Consider the following 21,186-nt stretch of genomic DNA (forward strand, 5'->3'; position numbering starts at 1 on the left):
GACCGTGCAAGACCCTCATGAGTTGTCAAGGTCGTTAAAAATCCCCTCATAGTTAAATCTCAATCACAATGCTTGAGCAAACATTTATACAAATAAAGCAAGCAAGCCAACCAAAGTATTTCTCTACAAGCATTAGGAAATTAGCTCTAACGTCATTACAAATACAGGTTAGGTGATAAAATACCGTTTAATATTATATCTTTTCAAGAAACAGTTATTTATATTTACATATAAGGTGCTGATACTGACTGTCATTTTTGTTCTGCAAATTTGTGTGTTATCTGTAACCCTGTAAAAGTAAAGTTTAGGTCTATGCAAGGTTATGAATATGTTCTATAGCAAACCATACAAGTTGTGAAATGAACATGTCATATGATGTGGCAAAAGGAACATCGCCAAACAAAAAAAGGAAGTTTGTGATGGCAAATTTGAAATCGTTTTATTATTTAAATTTAAATTTTTCCATTTAGTAACAATACAGTTTTGTCTAAAAATGGAAAATATTGACTGGTATTATTACAGTTATTAAGCTGAAGTCTCTTTTCGATTTATACATTTATCACGAATAAAATCTCGAGATTATCAACATTAAGTATATCAAGGCATCTGCTGTTATTTTTAACTTGTCAGAATTTTAAATTCTCTCATTCGGAAGTTTTTCCAAGGAAGAAATTCATAACTGCAAAGAAAAAGATCTACAATTAGAGGTGTGCAGTTAGTAAGAATTTCGAATCGATTATTTGATGGTATAAAGGTATATTTGCAGTCACGAACAAAAATATTGTAGCAAGAGATTCAAAGCCATTATCATTTCTGAGCTTGTCCAGAAACAATACTTTTTATATCTTTCTTATTTCTTATTACAACCAATGAATTCAAGACTGAATTATCAACAGCCCATTCAATTACTGCATCATGTTAATTTTTTAACAGATTGTGAGGAAGATTATTCTATCAGGTAGAAAATTCATAACTGCCAACAGAGCTGACTACACGATCAGTAGACTTCATTTTTCACTAGTATGGTTTACCATCTATTATAAGTGGTTTTTTTCTGGATTTACCTTCATCCAAAATAAAGGGAAATGAAAAACAAACTCTCAGTATTAAAGAAGCTTCTGCCCAAGTTATACATGTATAAAAAAACGCTAACCACAGCCTTAACCTACATGTTGATGGCACCAGCGACCGGTTGCATGATTGATTGTTGTCTGCTTAACGTCCAGTGGCAAATATTTAATGCACCTTTAGGACTAGAAAAAATACAATTATTATATATATATAGGTTCTGCAAACAAGGGTTTAACATCACGAGTTGGTTGACCGTTATGGAATATCTGTTTCACAGATAACGATTGATATGTTTTTACTTACATGAGCAACATGACGGGTGCCACATGTGGAGCAACTGATATTTAAAATCAACAACTGACATAATTGAATAAAATTTATTATGAAAAATCTAATGAATGATTTCTACTTAATTTTTCAAACGTAAATAAGGCAGTCAATAGTTTAATATAAACAAGAGTGCACACGCTGAAATGTCTCGCCTTCTTTACTAATCATTGATATTATGTTGATAGTCCTAAATATAAAGCTTTCTTACAACTGTCACATAAACTTAACATTAACCAAGAAAACTAAACATTGAACAATGAACCATGGAAATGAGGTCAAGGTCAGATGAACCATGCCAGGCAGGCATGTACAGCTAACAATTCTTCCATACAACAAATATAGTTGACCTATTGCTTATAGTTTAAGAAAAACAGACCAAAACACAAAAACTTCACACTGAGCAATGAACTGTGAAAATGAGGTCAAGGTCAAATAAAAACTGCGCGACTGACATAAAGATCATAAAATACTTCCATACACCAAATATAGTTGACCTTTTGCATATAGTATTAGAAAAAAAGACCAAAACTCAAAATCTTAACTTTGACCACTGAACCATGAAAATGAGGTCAAGGTCAAATGACACCTGCCAGTTAGACATGTACACCTTACAATCATTCCATACACCAAATATAGCTGACCTATTGCTTAAAGTGTAAGAAAAACAGACCAAAACACAAAAATGTAACATAAGCAATGAACCATGAAAATGAGGTCAAGGTAAAATAAAACCTGCCAGACTGACATGTACATCATTAAATATTTCCATACACCAAATATAGTTGACCTACTGCATATAGTATTAGGAAAACAGACCAAAACACAAAAACTTAACATTTAGCAATGAACCTTGAAAATGAGGTCAAGGTCAAATAAAACATGCCAGACTGACATGTACATCGTAAAATATTTCCATACACCAAATATAGTTGACCTACTGCATACAGTATTAGAAAAACAAACCAAAACACAAAAAATTAACATTGAGCAATGAACCGTGAAAATGAGGTCAAGGTCAAATAAAACTTGCCAGACTGACATGAACATCGTACAATATTTCCATACACCAAATACAGTTGACCTATTGCATACAGTATTAGAAAAACAGACCAAAACACAAAAACTAAACTATGACCACTGAACCATGAAAATGAGGTCAAGGTCAGATGACACCTGCCAGTTGGACATGTACCCCTTACCAAATATAGTAGACCTATTGCTTATAGTATCTCAGATATGGACTTGACCACGAAAACTTAACCTTGTTCACTGATCCATGAAATGAGGTCGAGGTCAAGTGAAAACTATCTGACGGGCATGAGGACCTTGCAAGGTACGCACATACCAAATATAGTTATCCTATTACTTATAATAAGAGAGAATTTAACATTCCAAAAAATCTGAACTTTTTTTTCAAGTAGTCGCTGAACCATGAAAATGAGGTCAAGGACATTGGACTTGTGACTGACGGAAACTTCGTAACATGAGGCATCTATATACAAAGTATGAAGCATCCAGGTCTTCCACCTTCTAAAATATAAAGCTTTTAAGAAGTTAGCTAACGCCGCCGCCGCCGGATCACTATCCCTATGTCGAGCTTTCTGCGACAAAAGTCGCAGGCTCGACAAAAATGCAAAATAAATTTATAAATAAGCGTTTTGAAACTTCATGTCCACAATTGTCTTTAAATTTTTTTTTGATTTACAATACTCCAAAAAATCCAACGACATTTATTGTAACAGAAGAAGATTCTACTTCTACCAGTTTGGCATGAATCTACCGGTAGTTAACAAATATGGCAGTCTCACTATACCATAAAGCCAATTGCCTTAAAAAGGGTTATTTTTTCACTATAATCAAGGGCATAACTCATGAAAGACAGAAACGAATTCAATCAGATTTAAACTGGATCTGTATTAATTGTTTCCTAACAATATCTGTTTTTAGGTGGGGGTTTCCTCATGTTATTCTCATAAAATGAAAAAATTTGGCGAATTTCCACTCTTTCAAGGCTATAACTCAGAGAAACAAAAAAATCAAATCTGTCTTATTCAAACTGGGTCTTTGTTTAGTGGTGGCTAACATTATTTTTTTAATTTAAAATGATTTGACAGAGACTTACTCAAGTTAGCATCTGGAAATCAATTTTGGGATGTACAAAAATTTTGAATAGTTGTCATAAAATGGCAATCATACCACATCTCCTTATTTTTATATTTTGTTGTACATGCCTGTGTACATAAATAATGTATGTGTAAGAGTAAAACTATATGCCCATGTCACCTCTCTGTAGGGCATAAAAGATTAACTTCTTTGTCACATTTGATTTCCATTGATTTAGCAGTTCTCAAAAATAAGCTCTTTGAAGTGTAAGCTAATCTGAATTTTTTTATGTTGCACAATTATGGTCATCTGTTCTCATCATTAAATAACAAGCTTTAATACAGCCTTCTAAAGAACATTTTGCAAAGTACTGGTATCAATAAAGTATCTTTATATTAGCAATTTGGAAATGTTGACAATGGAATACTTATGCTAAGGTAGGGACGAAAGAATTGTATGAACTTTAACCAAGTGATTCAAAAATGAACAAACTTGCATCCTTTCCTTATATAATGTATGAATATGAAAAATCAACAAATACTGTTCAATCTAGCAATATGTACAAGCAATTCATCACGGTCTTTCTTAATTAACAAATCCTTGGGTTCTGAATAGGAAATGAAACTTGTCCCCTTTTTAACAGAATCTGTATCTGTAATTTCCATCCAATGCTTTTTACTGCAAACTAGTAAGGTAGATATTACCTGTAAAAAAGTAATTATAGAATAGTAGTAAGAATCTGGAAAATCAATCAAACATAAAATGCATAATATGCAAAAAAAAATTCTTAAATTCATATATATCAATGCAAAATAAAAGAAGAGTTCCAATGTCCCCCACATTGCACATATTTTATATTTTCAAGGGGCATAACTCTTTTAAAAGAAGTCGATCGTCGAGAGCTCTGATGAGGCCATTTTCCATAAATATAATATTTCCAAGGGGCATTACTCTTTTAAAAAAAGTCGATATTCCACCATTATATAACTTGTCTGAGATATTGCTGATATTAACCTATAATATAAGTTTTATAAAAATACGGCAAGAATTGTACCTGTGGTAGCGCTAATGTCCATGTCCCCCGCAACACGTTATGGGGGGTACAATAATTATCTTAAATGCAAAACTGTACAACTACTGTTGATTCATTATTATTCATGGTGTACTAATTTTTCTGCATAAGGTGGGAATACCATTCCATACACCAAATATAGTTGATCTACTGCTTATAATATCTGAGATACGGACTTGACCATGAAAACTTATCCTTGATCACTGATCCATGAAATGAGGTCAAGTGAACCTTGTCTGACAAGACATGTAGACCTTGCAAGGATCCCATATACCAAATATATTTATCCTATTACTTTGAACATAATAAGTGAGAAATTCACATGACAAACTAGTGTGTTTCACCTAGGTCTATATGCATCTTTAACAATGGACACTTTCCAACATTGTAGACTAGAATATAATTCATGACTAAATTCTTTTTTGCTGAACTTGTAATGCTGATAACTTTTTACTGTGTACAATTTCTCACTATCTTCTATAACTTTTGCCCAAAATACAATAAAGAGCTATGCCATGAGTGCATGATACACCCTCGCTTTTTCAAAGAATAAAGTTTCATAACTCGTTTTTGAGTAATTGTCCGAAAACTGGAAAATCCCCCTTTCTTAATGAATAAAATCCATAACTCAGAAACGTAAAATCTAAAATTAATAAAAATCAAAAGGTTTATTGAGTTATTGTTTGACATGTTGATGACAGACAGACAACAGTATACCATAATACGTCCCATAATTTCAAGGGCAATAACTCCTATAAGAAGATAAAAGAAAACATTGGTAAAAATTGTCATTTTTGGACACTAATTCCAAAGGATCATAAATTTGTAGATCTTGCCTTGCTGATCTTTCTTGTTAATTAATCTTTCTATATATCTATTATAATTTTCAAGATAAAAGGCAAAATCGCAAAAAAAAAAGGTAAAAATTAGTCATTAAAGGGCCATAACTCTTATAAGAAGTTGTCTGACAGTTTTGAGTAATTTGACAGTAGGTAGATCTCATCACTCCATTTTTGCCCTATTAGATTTTCTCTGCCTATAGCGGTTATCAAGATAATAAGACAAAACTTGCATTTTAACCCTATGTTCTATTTTAGCCATGTTGGTTGGCAGGTAGGTTTTTTTATCTGACACATTTTAATGAACTTGATACCCTAACAATGATTGTGGCCAAGTCTGGTTAAATTTGGCCCAGTAGTTTCAGAGGAGAAATTTTTTTTGTAAAAGTTAATGGATGACGATATGGAAAAAGTTCACACTGGCACTTTTGGCAAGGTGAGCTGAAAAAAACTATAGATTTTTAAAGCAATCACTGAACCATGAATATGAGGCCAATGGACATATGATAGACTGAAGCTTCCAGGTCCTCTACCCCCTGAAATACAAAGCTTTCTATAAATTGTTTACTCTGTACTGTTACTGCCAGCTTGTAATCCTTATGTGGTGCAAAATTGAACTTAATCTGTAATCTATGGTTCATGATATTGTGTTTAAACATCAACAGATTAGGTCAAGTGTCCCTTGAAATTTCATCTTGGAACCAGAATTAAGGACATGTGTAAGGCCAGGTTATTTAAAATGTGTGTTAAGGGTAACTTTCCTTCTTTCATGTCTTTAGTAACATAGTGGGGGAGGATTTTTTTTAATTTGCTGAATTTTTTTAACCTCAGTATATGAGGACCACCTGTTATTTTGATAGGATTTGCTACCAAAAGTGTCAATAAATTCTTTATGGTAGGCATTTTTAAGCTGTCTGAATTTGGATTGTGATCAAATGTTTGACATAATATAGGTTTCTGTCACAAAATAAATTGTTCAAAGATCTTACAAATTTGAAATGGGCATTTCATTTACCTAGAATGGTCTGATATCCAAAATCTAACAACATGGTTAGATTCAGCATATAAAAAACACCAAAAATTTTATTTTAGTTGAAATCAAACAGAGTTTAATTTTGGACCCTTCAAACCTTGATATGGACTAATTTGATCACAGGGCCCAAAATGAAAAATCTAAATGCACAATAAGATTCAGCATATCATACAGCCACAATAATTCAGTTTTTGATGAAATCAAACAAAGTTTAATTTTGGACCCTTTTGACCTCAATGTAGACCAATTTAAAAATGGGGCCCAATATCCTAAAAGTAATACAACTAACTAAGAACCCCCAAAAATTAAAGACTTTAAATCAATCCCATTGAAATTGGTTAAAAAATTTGTATTTATTTTCAATTGAAGATTTCTTGTTATTGTGCAATATTGTCCGACTGTGCTATTGCACAATACTGTGCAATTGCTGATTTCTAGCTATTGTGCAATACTGCGCTATTGCACATGACTATGCAATTGAAGATTTCTTGCTATTGTGCAATACTGTGCAATTGAAGATTTCTTGCTATTGCGCAATACTATGTTGTTGTGCAATACTGTGCTATTGCGCTATACTGTGAAATTGAAATTTCTTGCTATTGCACAATACTGTGCAATTGAAGATTTCTTGCTATTGCACAATACTGTTCAATTGAAGATTTCTTGCTATAGCGCAATACTGTGCAATTATAGATTTCTTGCTATTGTGCAATACTGTGTTGTTGCGCATTACTGTGCTATTGCGCAATACTGTGCAATTGAAGATTTCTTGGTATTGTGCAATACTGTGCTATTTTGAAATACTGTGCAATTGAAGATTTCAAAAATTTTGAAGAAAAAAAATATGAATCCCTAAAAAAAATTGGAAAAAAAAATCCCCCCTTGGAGTAATTACCCCCAAACTCAATCTCAGCTTTCCCTTTGTGGTATGGAACCTTGTAGTACAATTTTAGAGAGATCCATACACTTAAACACAAGTTATTGTCTGGAAACTAGAAAAATGCTTGTTTTTGGCCCCTTTTTTGCCCCTTATTCCTGAACTGTTGGTACCATAACCCCCAAATTCAATCCCAGCCTTCCCATTGTGATATGATACCTTGTGATACAATTCCAGAGAGATCCATACACTTACACACAAGTTATTGTCTGGAAACTACAAAAATGCTTGTTTTGGGCCCCTTTTTGGCCCCTAATTCCTAAACTGTTGGTACCATAACCCCACAAAAGACGACGCCAACGACGACCATTATACGATGCTAAAATTTTTTTGCAGTCGTATAAAAATAGGGCATGTATGGAAACCATATACACAAAGACTTTTTTTCATTTTGTCCTAATCATGCTAATTGGCATGAATAAGAAAATTCTATTCATTCATCAAGAATCATTACTCTTTTACCATGTTTACCTTTGTTCCATATAGAATCATGCCCGAGTGGTAGAAAAAATCTTTCTGTTTTAAAATCCCAGAAAACTTATCAAAATGAATTAATAACTCTCCACCATGCTGACCAAGAACACTACTGCTAATCCAATTACAGATTGGTTGCATTCCTTGAGCAGGTCCTTCACTCAGGTGACTGTCAGAAGAATCTGAAGCTAACCTGGACAGTGTTTTTATTTGTTGTTCTTTTATTTTTTGGGATGTTAAGCTGTCATGGTTGTTAACCTGCAATTATAAAACAGATCACAGTTATATTCAAAAGGCTCTTCTCAAAAACTTTTATTTACTACAGATGCACTGTGTGAAATTTTGGCATTGATTTGTAACACAATTAGGGGCTAAATATAAGCAGTAGCCCAGATGAAAATTATTTAAAAATCATGCAGAATTCTGAAAAATATCAGGTTTATCCAGAGATTGTCCTGTTCTAAATTCATGCAAAATTGTATAAAACTTTCCTATTTTAATGGGAAAAGCCCCCTCCCAAAAAAGTTAAATTAACCCATAAAATTACCTTCAATTGTCTTGGGATGACTCATGGTTAATGAAAAAGAAGCTTTTTAGCTAGCATCATTTCACGAATGTACATTTTTAGTTCTTTAAATCAGCAAAAAGGATGCAAAAATAAATACCAGTCTAATCTCTCTCTACAAGAATAGCACTAAATAGTTAATTGAACATGTTGAAGGTTGATTTACTTAAAGAAACCAAGTTACCTCAACAATAGAAACAAGTGTACTTATATCATCAAATTCATCTTGATCTGTTCCCACTGTTGTTATTGCAACATCTGCTTCTGATGTAACTTCAAGATCTTTAAGAATTATTTTTTCTGCCTTCCAAAGTTTTCCATCACTGAAAATTAATATGATTAATTAAATTCTAAGAACAAAAAATTATTCCACATGCATTAATACATGGTAGCTATAGGAAGACATACACTCATATCTTAAACAAGAAAGTCTATTAATCTCATTATATATTTTAAAAAGTGTTTTCTAACAGAAGTTTTTTTAAGAATCCATTATGAATTCATTTATAAATACTTTGGCAATCATATGATTAATTGATGGATAATTATTGCAGGGTTTTCACTAAGGCCAGTCCATGAGTCCTGGACTCCTGAAAATCTGTTTGGACTCATTATTTTCAAAACTGGTGAGTCCAAAGATGCATCAAGATTGTATCAACTGACCACATACATTGACATATATCATCATTCTATTACAAAAGTTCAAAGATTATCAAATTTGATGTCATTTCCTTGCTCTATTTTTGTCATGGTGACTGAAATAATAAACCATATAGCAATAACATTTTATCTTCTCAGTTGGACTCGTCTTGACCAAAAATGACGAGTCCCTGGACTCGCCTTAAAAAATCCTAAATGAGAACCCTGATTATTGCTTGCTTAACATCCAGTAGTTTTAAATGCCTGTTGTCAGTAAATGGCATTCATTGATTTGATTCATCACATGTTCATCATTAGACAAAAAACACACCAACATCAAGAATTCACATAAGAGAGGAAGCAACAAAGGTCAAATTGAATGGTTGGCCGAATGGTCAGATTTAAAAATTTTCGTTTATTAGTCATATTTGTTGGCTGTATGGTCAGATTTTAAAATTCTTGTTTACTAGTTGGCTGTATGGTCAGCATTTTAAATTCTTGTTTACTAGTTGGCTGCATGGTCATGATGGTCAGATTTTAAAATTCTTGTTTACTAGTCGGATGCATGGTCAGATTTTTAAATTCTTGTTGACTAGTTGGCTGCATCATTGCTGGTCAGATTTAAAAATTCTTGTTTACATGGTATCCTTCAAAGGGCAAACATGTCATCCAGCACAAACAAAATATTCCTACTTCTGAGTTAGTCAGTCTTTAATGTTACTCCTGAATGTTGTAAATGTGCAAATACCAATATTAAAGTTTGTTGGAGAGGGAGTATACATTTTTTGTACAAAGTTTCAAACCTTAATTATTTTTTGTGAACCCCTGCATCTAGACAATCCACCTTTGCAAAACCAGAGTTGTATTTGACAACCACACCGCATTGATAATATTGACCCCTTCCGAGATTGCCGAATTATTCTAGAAAGTCAACAAATGAACTACTACCACTCAAGATCAAAAGAAGACCACTGCAAAACGTACTGAACTGCAGAACCGCACGATTATTGTTGAAATAAACTTGCAACATGGATAGTGTACCACAACCGCAAAATGTAACAAATTCACTACAAATTCCACAATGCCCTACATGTGCGACTACCATACATCTTTCAACATTCCCGACGCAATTGGAAGTAGTACCTCTTTCCGAGTGAAGCCTTTTGGAATGGTACGGAATGTCCTGTGAGGTGTTGTCCATTTTGGAAAAGACACTATCAATTCATTATTAATATTTACTTTCACTTTCATTTTAATGTCGTCAAATCAATTATTGTGACGTTACGTCTTGTTAACCTTTGTAACACCATATGCACGGCATTTTATGTACTTCAGTATTTGTTTTCTATGTTTAAATTGTCCTGAAGACGCCACCGTAAGTGGTGAAACATGTAGACCATAATAAAGATTTTCCTTGCAGTAATCTACGATGTTGTTGTCTTTGTGTACATGTAGCATTATTTTCCTGAGGTTTTAAGACAACCCCAGCATACCTCCCGGTATCCATCCTGATTACTCTCTACCAGCCTGTACCGTTAGAAGGTGTTGGTTCACTCGATTCAACCAAAGTTTCAAATGAATCAATGAAAATGCAAATTATAATCTGAGACTGATATATGCCATATCTCAAAGTTTTATATGTCTTTAGTTTGAATAAAAAAAAATAAATACTTAGAACTGAATCTTTATACTAAGATGTGGCTCTTTAGAATATTCCTTTAAATGTTTTTTGACAGATGAATCAGTCTAAACTATAAGCATGATAATTGATGTACATGTATACATACCTTGCAAAAAGACCACCAAACTGGATAAATATTTTAAACAAGTCCTTAAAACCAGCTTTGGGCAATGTCTTTAATGATGATCTCATTTTTTTAATTATCACCAATATATGGTTTAAAAAGTAAACTACTTGATCAAGACTGAAAGAAAAAAAATATGTATTTCCCATTTGCTAACTGCATATATACATGTACATGTATGAAAACTAAAAGTTAATAAAATAATATCATGACATGTACAAATGTATCATGATTATGTAGTTCTGTTTATATGTACTATATATTATACCCATCAGAATAACTTATGAATTTGAAAAGACATTAGGGTGCCCTCGACTCTGTCAATGAAAAATAATTGGCAACAGACGTAATCAAACATCTTGGAATAAAAAATTACGACTAGTTCTTGTTTGTAGTACTTCCGTTTTATTATCCACATTCCTGTCTTGCAATTTGAATTTTGGAGTTGGATAGTTATGTATGATAAAGGATTTTCTATGGTGCATTTAATAACAAAATTGATATATATGTATTTAAACAGTGTACCAAACAGGCAATTAAAATAACCCTATACTTTGAAGAAATGACTATATATATTATACCTTTGGTCTTGTTTTCGGAGAAGACCAACTCTACCAAGTTCTGTTATGATTTCTTCATAACTTCTTGAATCACAATGTTTATTTGAATAATGATAATATTCAGAAGCATAAGTCATCACATCAGCTAAACTGGTGGAAAATAACATACTATCCTGTTGTTTCTTAACATGCTTCAATTGTTCTTCATTCAGAGGACCGAACATTCCAGTACTCTCATATACTTTATCCAAAAGTTCTGAAATTGGTTGAGGTGCATTTTCAAAATAAATCCTCAATGATTCAAGATGAGTAGTATTCCAGTTTGCAGTTGAGGATGGTATTAAAAAATCAACTTGGCCTGGTGAGGTTGTTATAAAAGGAGGATCAATATCACGGCTAACAGCTTTTCTTTTCCTTTTATCCCTACTGCCAGTTTCAGGTTTCCTTCGTTTTCGTTTATGTGGAAGTATGTTGCCTTCATCACTATCTGTATCTTGACTACTGGACACTTTTTCACTGTATTCCATATTCCTATAATTTAATGAAGTTGGTCCACAAGACAGTAATAACTTAAAACCCTGATAATTGACCATAAATTACTAAAAAATGTATATATCTAAAATGTGGTGAAGGATTGGACAAGAAAATTTTTGTGATTTTTTTTTCAGTCAAAAGTTGAATATATATTCTAATAGGTTTGAATTCTTGGACTTGGTATTTTGTCTTTTACATACATTTTAAATTTAAATAAAGTAGAAAATACATAGAACTATTTTTTTCCTTAAAGTTTTAATAAGTTCTTTAACTAAATGTTTTGATGTTTTAATTATAGATTATTCTACCTTGCATGTGAATGAGTTGTGACCCTTTGCAAAGAAATATAATTACAAAAAATAAAATTGGAAATTGATTGATTGATTGATTATTATTGCTTACTTAATGACTAGTGGCAAATATTTCATATGTATACTGAACAAATGAACTATTCCTACAATACATAAGGAACAGGGAATGATGAAACATTTGTTGTGAGCACTGGACTTGTACTCAGGCAAGTGACAGTGAATGTTGATTGTCCGAAAGAAAAGTTACTTGGCCCTGAATTTCCCAATGAATCTACAGGGTCGGATTTAAGGGGAGGCAAGGTGCTGTATGATTATTAAAACTGTTTGTATAAAAAGTAAAATCACAAAAATACTGAACTCCGAGGAAAATTCAATCGGAAAGTCCCTAATCACATGGCAAAATCAAATGACAAAACACATTAAACGAATGGACAACAACTGTCATATTATATCATTCTATTCCAGATTAAAAACACACTATTAATATTGACGTAAAAGAATGGAGAAAACTGAACTATTGACATGCTTAACACTATTTACAATAACGTACTTAGATAGGTTTGAATGAATTTAAATGATTATATTACTTATCATGCTTATATATATGTAACAAAAAATTGGCTATTAACAAATTTTATCATCGTTACTTTATGTTTCCTTGTTTTGATGACTTTCAGTTTCACAACCGTGCATTTTCCCGTAAAATGCTTATATTCTTACGTCATAGTGCAATGACGTCATTTACACAGATTGACGTCGGGAAGCTCATTCATAAAAAAAGCATATGACGTGGGAGTATGATAGGACAGCCATAACAAATCATGGCCTGGCCGATCAGCTGACATACAATATATTCATATTTTACCACGGGTGTGTACTCAAAGTGTTTGAAGAACTTCATATTTGAATTGAACTTGTCCGAGGCATAAACATGTATATAGTATGGAATGCAGCATAAGTCTCTTCTGATTGTGAAGTTACAAATTTATAATTATTAAGTTGTCTCTTTGTTGGTAATTTGGAAAATCGATTTTGACTGATTTTTACGTTGGGCGTATGCTGAAGAAACTTTTTTTTTGGTTACTTTATCTCTGAGGACTTTGCCATCTCTTTAATGTCATAACACAACTTGTTACCACAGGAATTAAACAAGTCCAAATGTTTATATATGTCATGTAGAGTGAGAGACCCATATTCGCCGCATAATTCATTCATTTCCACTTACATCCGACCTACATTCGAATATTTGGAACTTTTTATGAAGGTTTCAGAAATTTAACTATATGAAAAAAATGTTTGATTAAGAAATTATCTTCAAAACATTGGTTAATTGTTCTAAAAACGAACGCAAACTCAAGAGGAAATCAAGTTGTTCGTGTACCATGGGGGACACATTTTCGCCGCAATGTATGATATGACCATTCTTATTATCCTGGTATATCATAAAAACGAATGTTTGCAATTACAAGAATTAGCTTGAGAGATCATTCCTATACGATTTTTTTCACAAATATTTACTTTAAGACTGCGCATGATTGCCATATAAATCTTATATAATTGCAAAAATCATTTAAAAACACCTGCGTATTTCTCAGTATGTGCGAATAACCTTGGAAATGGGGTAAAGAGGAATATCAACAGTTGTAACATTACAAACAGCCTTTACAATCTACTTAGGCAAGTATTGGGTAAAGGCACACAAATTTCACAGAAAAAATAGCAAAACGGCGAAAAATGTGTCCAAGGCGAATATGCACCACTCACTCTATGTATTAGATAAAAAAGCAGATAATTAAAAAAACACTACATTAACAGGTGGGGACCAAACCCCCAATGTGGTGATAATACCTGTGAAAACCGTAAACAGTGAAAATTATTATTAGTACGAACATATCACACGAGGATATGTTTTAATAAAACTCTCTTTTTTTTATCAACCCCAAATTATCTAATCAGTTTGTAAATTGTAGGTCTATTACCCACTAATGATCATACTTCTGCCAACCTCTGACAATGAGAAATCGTGTCATGACATGACATGACATGTCAAAAAGCATGTGAAAACGTGTGACGTAGATGCAGACTTTTTAATGGGAACAATGTTCATAATTTCACATTATACAAATCATTTATTAAATATAAGAAACAGTATTCAACTGTAAACTTTTATTGTATGCAACAGTGGTCTGTTTTGCTGCTTTTAAATCAAAACCACAAGGCACATATTCAAAACAACTGCCAGTTTGGTTACATTAATCATTAGTAATCATCACTATCTAGTATAATTCATAATCATCATTTCAAATCCACATATTTATTTTTACGAGTTGGCAGGGGTACGAGTTGACATAGATCCGTTCCTACGTCATGTTTTCAATATTTGCTTGCTATGCTTTTACCTTCTTTTGCCGTACCTATTGTCTGCTTGATTAGCAGCAGATGAAACAATTATAACAGGATGATTATCAAGGTCGGCAGTTGAGTCGATGAGAAGTTGAATTTCAGAAAGTGGCGGGTCATTTGTTGAGATGTCTCCGTATTTTATATATTAAAAAGCAAAACATCCGATGACATCCGATGAAACAGCCGGTGCGTTTTAAAATGTACACGAGGTTGCCTATATACAACGGTATTGACTTTCGTAAAGAAAGCAGTATACAATCAATGGATTATGTCCTAATAATCGAAAACATGGGAACTGGAGAAAGATTCACCATTTTGCATGTTGTTTTAAATTACCCCCTTGTTTTGTTTGTGTCGTTTTTGGTGTTTCATCGAAGCTGAGACTACTATATCTCATTTAGTTTGTATATTACTTGGTCTATTAAGACTTGAGAAATACTTTATACATGCAGTATGGTTTAAATGATTATATATAATGACTTAAATGTACGAAAATATATTATAATAGAAAGCAATCTTCCTTTTCGATATTTAGTTGATCTTAGTTATTATCATGATTATATTTGTATGTTTAAAGGGCATGCATTAGCTGTCAAACTCATATTCACCAATTTGTCTCAAATTTTCCTATTTGATTTATAACATACTAAAACGTATATCCAAATTACAAAAAAAAAGTCTAAAATAAACAATTAACAATGAATGGACTCTATTATATGTATCAGTGTAACAGTAAATTCAGTCCGTCACAGCAGAGACATATAATACAAGAGATTCGCAGCTCTAGTAGAGTCTATACAACCGCTGCTGGATAACTCGGACTAAAACAAAATCGGCCTATCACAAACTCGGACTATCACAAACTCGGACTATAACAAACTCGGCCTACCATTATTTATATGCGGAAATATATTGAACAAACTCGGACTATGATTAGTATATTGTTTTGTGGGTTTTTTTTTCTCACTTTAATAAAAAACAAACTTTATATATAAAAATAGATGTGGAGTAAAATTGAAAAAAAAAAACAGAGATTTCTTTGATCTTACCTTATAGTTCTATAAAATACATAAATGAAATGCCTAAAAGGGAAGTCATCCATTAATTATAAACATTTCACGGACAATGAAACAAATTGGGTCGTAAACATTGACAAAACCGGGTGCTTCAATTTTGACATGACCCACTTCTTTCATTCCATGCACAAACATGCAAATATTGAGGCGATCATAGTGAAAAGTCTTGAAATCTCCGTGTTAATATCTTTCTTTCCGTACCATTCTTTTCGTACAATGTGCCCAATTTAAAGAGAAATTAAACAAATTCGAGGCAGGGTTCACTCAATTCACCATTTTGATGTGCCTTTTTACTTATTTCTCCATAAATCTAGAACGGTTGTAGAAAATATTACATCACACTATCGAAAATAGTTATATGTGTATGTATATTCTTCAATATCAATAAAACAACATATAAATAAACAGAATTTCTACATTTCTCTGTCTTTTGATTGTCCGTCACCGTACCGGACATTAGATACTATTGAGTCCAAACATTTTTCGCCGGGGTAGTTTAGATACAGTGTTACATCACTAAGACCAATACATAAATGAAATGCCTAAAAGGGAAGTCATCCATTAATTATAAACATTTCACGGACAATGAAACAAATTCTTGAATAAAACCAATCAAGAGATCATTTTAGCCTTGAGCACTTTACAATATTCTAAGTTTGTAAGAGAATGCTCGTACTTAATCATGAAGAAAGGGATTATCATTCTCTTACATATACTTAGTTAATCACAATTTCATTTTATCATTTAAATAAAGGGTAATACATACGGTTCTTTATACCTTGATTAGAGTACAACGATATCTTAAAATTATGATAATGTATCATCCATGCAATTACTTTGTACACAAAAAAGTGTGTACTATGAAACCTTGTAAAGGGAAATTAAAGCAACTTGGTGATAGTTTTTTAAACTTTCTTTATGAGGGTGATCTATTTCGTCATGAATTGATTGATTTATTGATTATTGGTTGCTTAATGTCCAGTTGCAAATATTTCATGTTTTTACTTTGAAATAATAAAAAAAAAAAACACAAACACAAAACCTATTATCTCTGATCTATTGGTAGTTGCTTTTTAATGCCTTTCTGCTAGACTATATCTATGGGGACAAACTATCTATATGTTTCAAATTTATTATATCTTTAGTTTTACTGTGAAATTAAAAAATGTTTTCAAAACATGTAAAGCTTACACTGCAATTTAATTATTGCCTGCTTTTGGTCAATTTATTTTGTCATCTTACCATGTAAGAAGAACATGTATAGTAAAACACCGCTTTATATCAGTATACATACTTACACCAGCAGCTACCATCTTTTCATTCTGGAGTGAAGGGCCTTTTGAAATCACATATTTTACAATGATACTAGTGAGTAGATTTACAAAACTTCGTTAATGAGCTCCGTTTTACAAACACCTGTCATACAAGTAGTCAGCCAAAATAAACTATCAATAGACCAATTAAAAGATTACTCGAGTAGCAAATATGTGCTAAATTGGATAGACTATGAAAAGGTATATACTATGAAATTAAGAGCTCGGGGCTAGCCCCTCGCTCTAAATTTCATAGTATATACCTTTCCATAGACTAACCTAGACGAAGTTTTGTTCTCACTTGGGTGATTAAATAGGTGTCAATAGTACACGTGTCAGTTGTTAGTTAAAATTATGGTGATTAAAAAGGTGTCAACGATACACGTGGCATGATGTCATATTTCCAGTTGAATCAATTAAGATATGCATATGATAAATTATTTTGAGAGGGACATTATTACAAATTATAATACAGAAATACAAATCAGTGGTAGATTTTCATTGAATGCATTCTTAATTTTCTTTTTATACATATCTTGTTAACGTCATTTATAATATGAGGCAGGCATTACCTGTGAAAGGGGACGAAGTCTATATAAATTTTTTTTTTTTTAATTCAAACATATTTTAAGTTCTAAATCTGTTAAAAAAGAAACGGAAATACCGTAATGTTACCGATTTTGGTTCTGTTGTTAGGGATTTTAGTTGTGACGTTATTTTAGTTATGACGTCATATTCAATGTAAACAAAGAAACGCTATCATCAGGTAACGTTTTTTCATATCAAAGAATAATTAGAAATGAAATTGTTATTGTGTTCCTTCCTATATTTTACTGGACTGATAAATATATATAGTTTCACTCAAAGTCTCATGACAAACGAGACCGGAAGAAGGAAGTAGATTTCTGCGCAAATGCGGGTATTTAAAAAAGTTACAAAAAAAAAGTTAACGATTTTGAGTTCATTAGTACAATGAAAATTTCGGGAAATTTTCCCGATTTTTTTTTTCTTTTTTTTTTTATTGATTTTTCTACTGTAATTGGGGACTTCGTCCCCTTATTACTCGCTTCTAAAATGTTCAAAATAAATTATTTAATTAATTGTAAATCATTATTAATTCCAAATTAAGTATTGATAATTAATTTCCAATAAAAACAAAATAAAACATCATACTTATATTCTTCTAGAAGTCCGAGTTTGGTATAGTCCGAGTTTGTTATAGTCCGATTTTGGGAGGCCGATTATGTTATAGGCCGAGTTCGTTATAGTCCGATTTTGTTATAGGCCGAGATATCATGGATTCTATACAACAGCCAATGAAATGACTTGGCCACCGGAAAGCCGATTATACCGATGGATTTTTGGGTAAAATCCGCCATTGTTGTGAAAAAGGTCCTACGCCTAACGATTTTTATAATGGATAATGCCGATACTTTTCACAGCTAAAGCATGCAAGTATATTTAAAAATTACAAAAAACGAATTCTAATAATTTGTTATTGATAAAATGTGTTCTAATGATGAGATTAATCAAATAAAAAACAAAGTTAAAACTCGGCCCATTTTACTTCACCTCCTATTGCCGTAGAAACCATTTGATCTCCCAATTTTTTTCTTTAAACTTGGAAATATGCTGATAAATATATAATTTTATGGGGCAATAATACTCCTAAATGTTGTTTCGTGAAAATAAGACTATTTTCGTAAAATTTGATCCTAAAGTGTTTTTTTTTCAAAATTATCAACAAATGTGGCGATTTTTTCTTATTGATACCCGAAGCCAGCTGTGCTGGAACTATCATTTTATCTCGTAAAACTTGGAAATGTGCGAATAAATATTCAATTGTATGGGGCTATATTACTCTCAGATGTTATGTCGTTAAAATAAGACCAGTTTCGTAAAATTTGATCCAACAGTTATTTCTAAAAATATCAACAAAGGTGACTATTATTTTGTTATTTATATACACAAAGCCAGCTATGCTAATTATTTCAATCTGTTTCGTCAAAACTAGAAATTTACAAATAAATATGTCATATTATGGGGATATATATTACTCCCAATTTCTTTTTTTTTTATTAAACTGGCTAAATATTGAAATTTCTTCATTTTTGTGCACTATGAAATTTATAGCCTGCATTTTGTTTGGCAATTTATTCATTTTTCATTCTGTTTATGGCAAAGTTGTTTATTTTCTCCTATTCTGAAGTCATTGTTTTTTTCTTCCTTTTAGGGTGGCGTGCCAAAGATGAACGAATGCAGTAAATTTACAAAAGGAGTAAAATTTTCCTAGTAAAGGAAACCTTCTGCTGGTCGTAATATTATGAATGAGCTTCATGCATCTGTTGTCGTTTCAGACTACGCTTCTCATTCAATCATGAACTTATTCATTTTTAAATTAAAATCGTATTAAGGACATTTCAATGGTGACTGCAAAAGATATATATATATATATATTTGATAATAAAAAAATGTATTTACACCAAGGATTTGTATATGTATACACACTTACTTTTAAACTGCCATCTCTTTACCCCAGAATAAAAAAGACAAAAACCACTACAAATGATTTAAAGACAAAAACCACTACAAATGATTGTCTCGTGGAAAAAAGGTTATAAAAAACTTTTTAAATAGTGTCTTCCATGTTGCTTTGATGTATGACCTCGGCTCCCACTTCAATGTTGTGTTTTTTTATAGATTTTTTGTTGCTTCGAGGACACACATATTCATCTATGAATGCAGTATTGTCAATTGCTTTTGTTGGTGGGTCTCTCGCTTATGTCTTCGTCACTTTCACTATCAACAAAGAGTTCGTTATCAGTTTATTCAACTAGGAGAGTATCTAAGTAGTAACTATTAAGATTGTCATCCCACGAAATAAAATCGGAATTTTCCATATTGCGTGCACATGAATGAAGCTTTATTCAAATGAGAAATTAAATGTAATTTTCTTAAATATTAATTCTCAATACACACTTCGAACATGAAGAAACCATAAATTTACCGACAATCAATTAAAAAACAACTCAATGCAAGCCTATGAAGAAACTGTCAAACAACTCTTAGAAATCTAACATTTACCGGCAATCCCACAGAAAAAACTCAATGCAAGCCCAATTAATGATGAATATAAAAATAAATAAAATTTTAATAATTTATAAATATCAAGAATAGAAAACAAAGCTTTTCATGATTAACAATTAATTAACAAATAAATTAACTTTTTTTCCACATTAATTAATTTTACATTTTGTGAATTGTATTTTTGGAAATCGTGTGTGGACACCTGTGGTGTAACAACTTCTTGTTTACAGGATGTCAATTAAAACTCATTATTTATAACATGTTCGTGATTTACCTGGTCATCGAATAATTCAAACCTAATATACATGTCACACTGTGAAATTATGTCTCCGAGACAGGTGTATATTCAATGGAAACCTATTATGAAACTATCAAATAAAATGAACTCTGACACAATTTATCAAGTGTTAATTATTTACTATCAGTTTTTTTTTAAATACAATATCAAATTATGTCTCTTTTTCTATAATACAAATCTTAAATCAAAATTACATTAAAATAAATAATTATATATGAACTCAAATTATTTAATTAATTATGATAAATTTAACACTGAAACAGTTTATGTTATGCTTAAACATTCGTCCTTACTTCGAGTACTTTTAATACTTTTATTCATGACTTTATTACCTAAGGAGATCTCGCGAGGTTTAACTAGTGGCCGCGTGTTTTTACGGGATTTCGCCGAGTTGCGAATCTCTTGTATTATATGTCTCTGGTCACAGTAGTAAAAGTTGTCCGCCAGACTTTTCTTAATTCCTAGGTAATCAAGTCCGTGACCATAATATTACTAGGAATGTAAGTCCCTGGATAAATTTCCTAGGAAAATAAGTCCATAGCTAGTAAAATATGTGTCTGGCACTTATTTTCCTAGGAAAAGTTTTATATATCTATTTTTTTTTTTATTTTTTACTATGAATAAGGTCACTTTAAAATTTATCTCTGAAGACATTCTTTAAAATTAATCAATATTAAAATAAAGAAAGAAACATTTGTAATTATGTACATCATTAAAGCCTGTGATATCAATTTTC

General features: G+C 31.8%; 1 protein-coding gene across 1 annotated transcript; it reads right to left on the minus strand.

Annotated features, from left to right (window-relative positions):
* Window positions 1-1,434: 1,434 nt before the first annotated feature.
* Window positions 1,435-14,749, minus strand: LOC127730387 (uncharacterized). The gene is made up of 6 exons (XM_052238767.1): window positions 14,688-14,749; window positions 11,450-11,959; window positions 10,851-10,988; window positions 8,609-8,747; window positions 7,857-8,117; window positions 1,435-4,208 (listed from the first exon to the last, which is right to left on the minus strand). Exons 2-6 carry the CDS (start codon window positions 11,953-11,955, stop codon window positions 4,035-4,037), a joined length of 1,218 nt encoding a protein of 405 aa, XP_052094727.1. The 5' UTR covers window positions 11,956-11,959; window positions 14,688-14,749; the 3' UTR covers window positions 1,435-4,034.
* Between the last annotated feature and the right edge of the window lie 6,437 nt (window positions 14,750-21,186).

This window comes from Mytilus californianus, unplaced genomic scaffold (assembly GCF_021869535.1).
Source record: "Mytilus californianus isolate M0D057914Y unplaced genomic scaffold, xbMytCali1.0.p SCAF_2, whole genome shotgun sequence".
Lineage (NCBI taxonomy): Eukaryota > Metazoa > Mollusca > Bivalvia > Mytilida > Mytilidae > Mytilus > Mytilus californianus.

Coding starts and splice junctions, on each gene's coding strand:
- LOC127730387 (XM_052238767.1), bottom strand. CDS start 11,955: ATGGAATACAGTGAAAAAGTGTCCAGTAGTCAAGATACAGATAGTGAT. Junction 8,748..10,850: donor TTTGGTGGTCTTTTTGCAAG/GTATGTATACAT, acceptor ATTAATTTTCAG/TGATGGAAAACTTTGGAAGG. Junction 4,209..7,856: donor TGATTCTATATGGAACAAAG/GTAAACATGGTA, acceptor ACTTTTTTACAG/GTAATATCTACCTTACTAGT.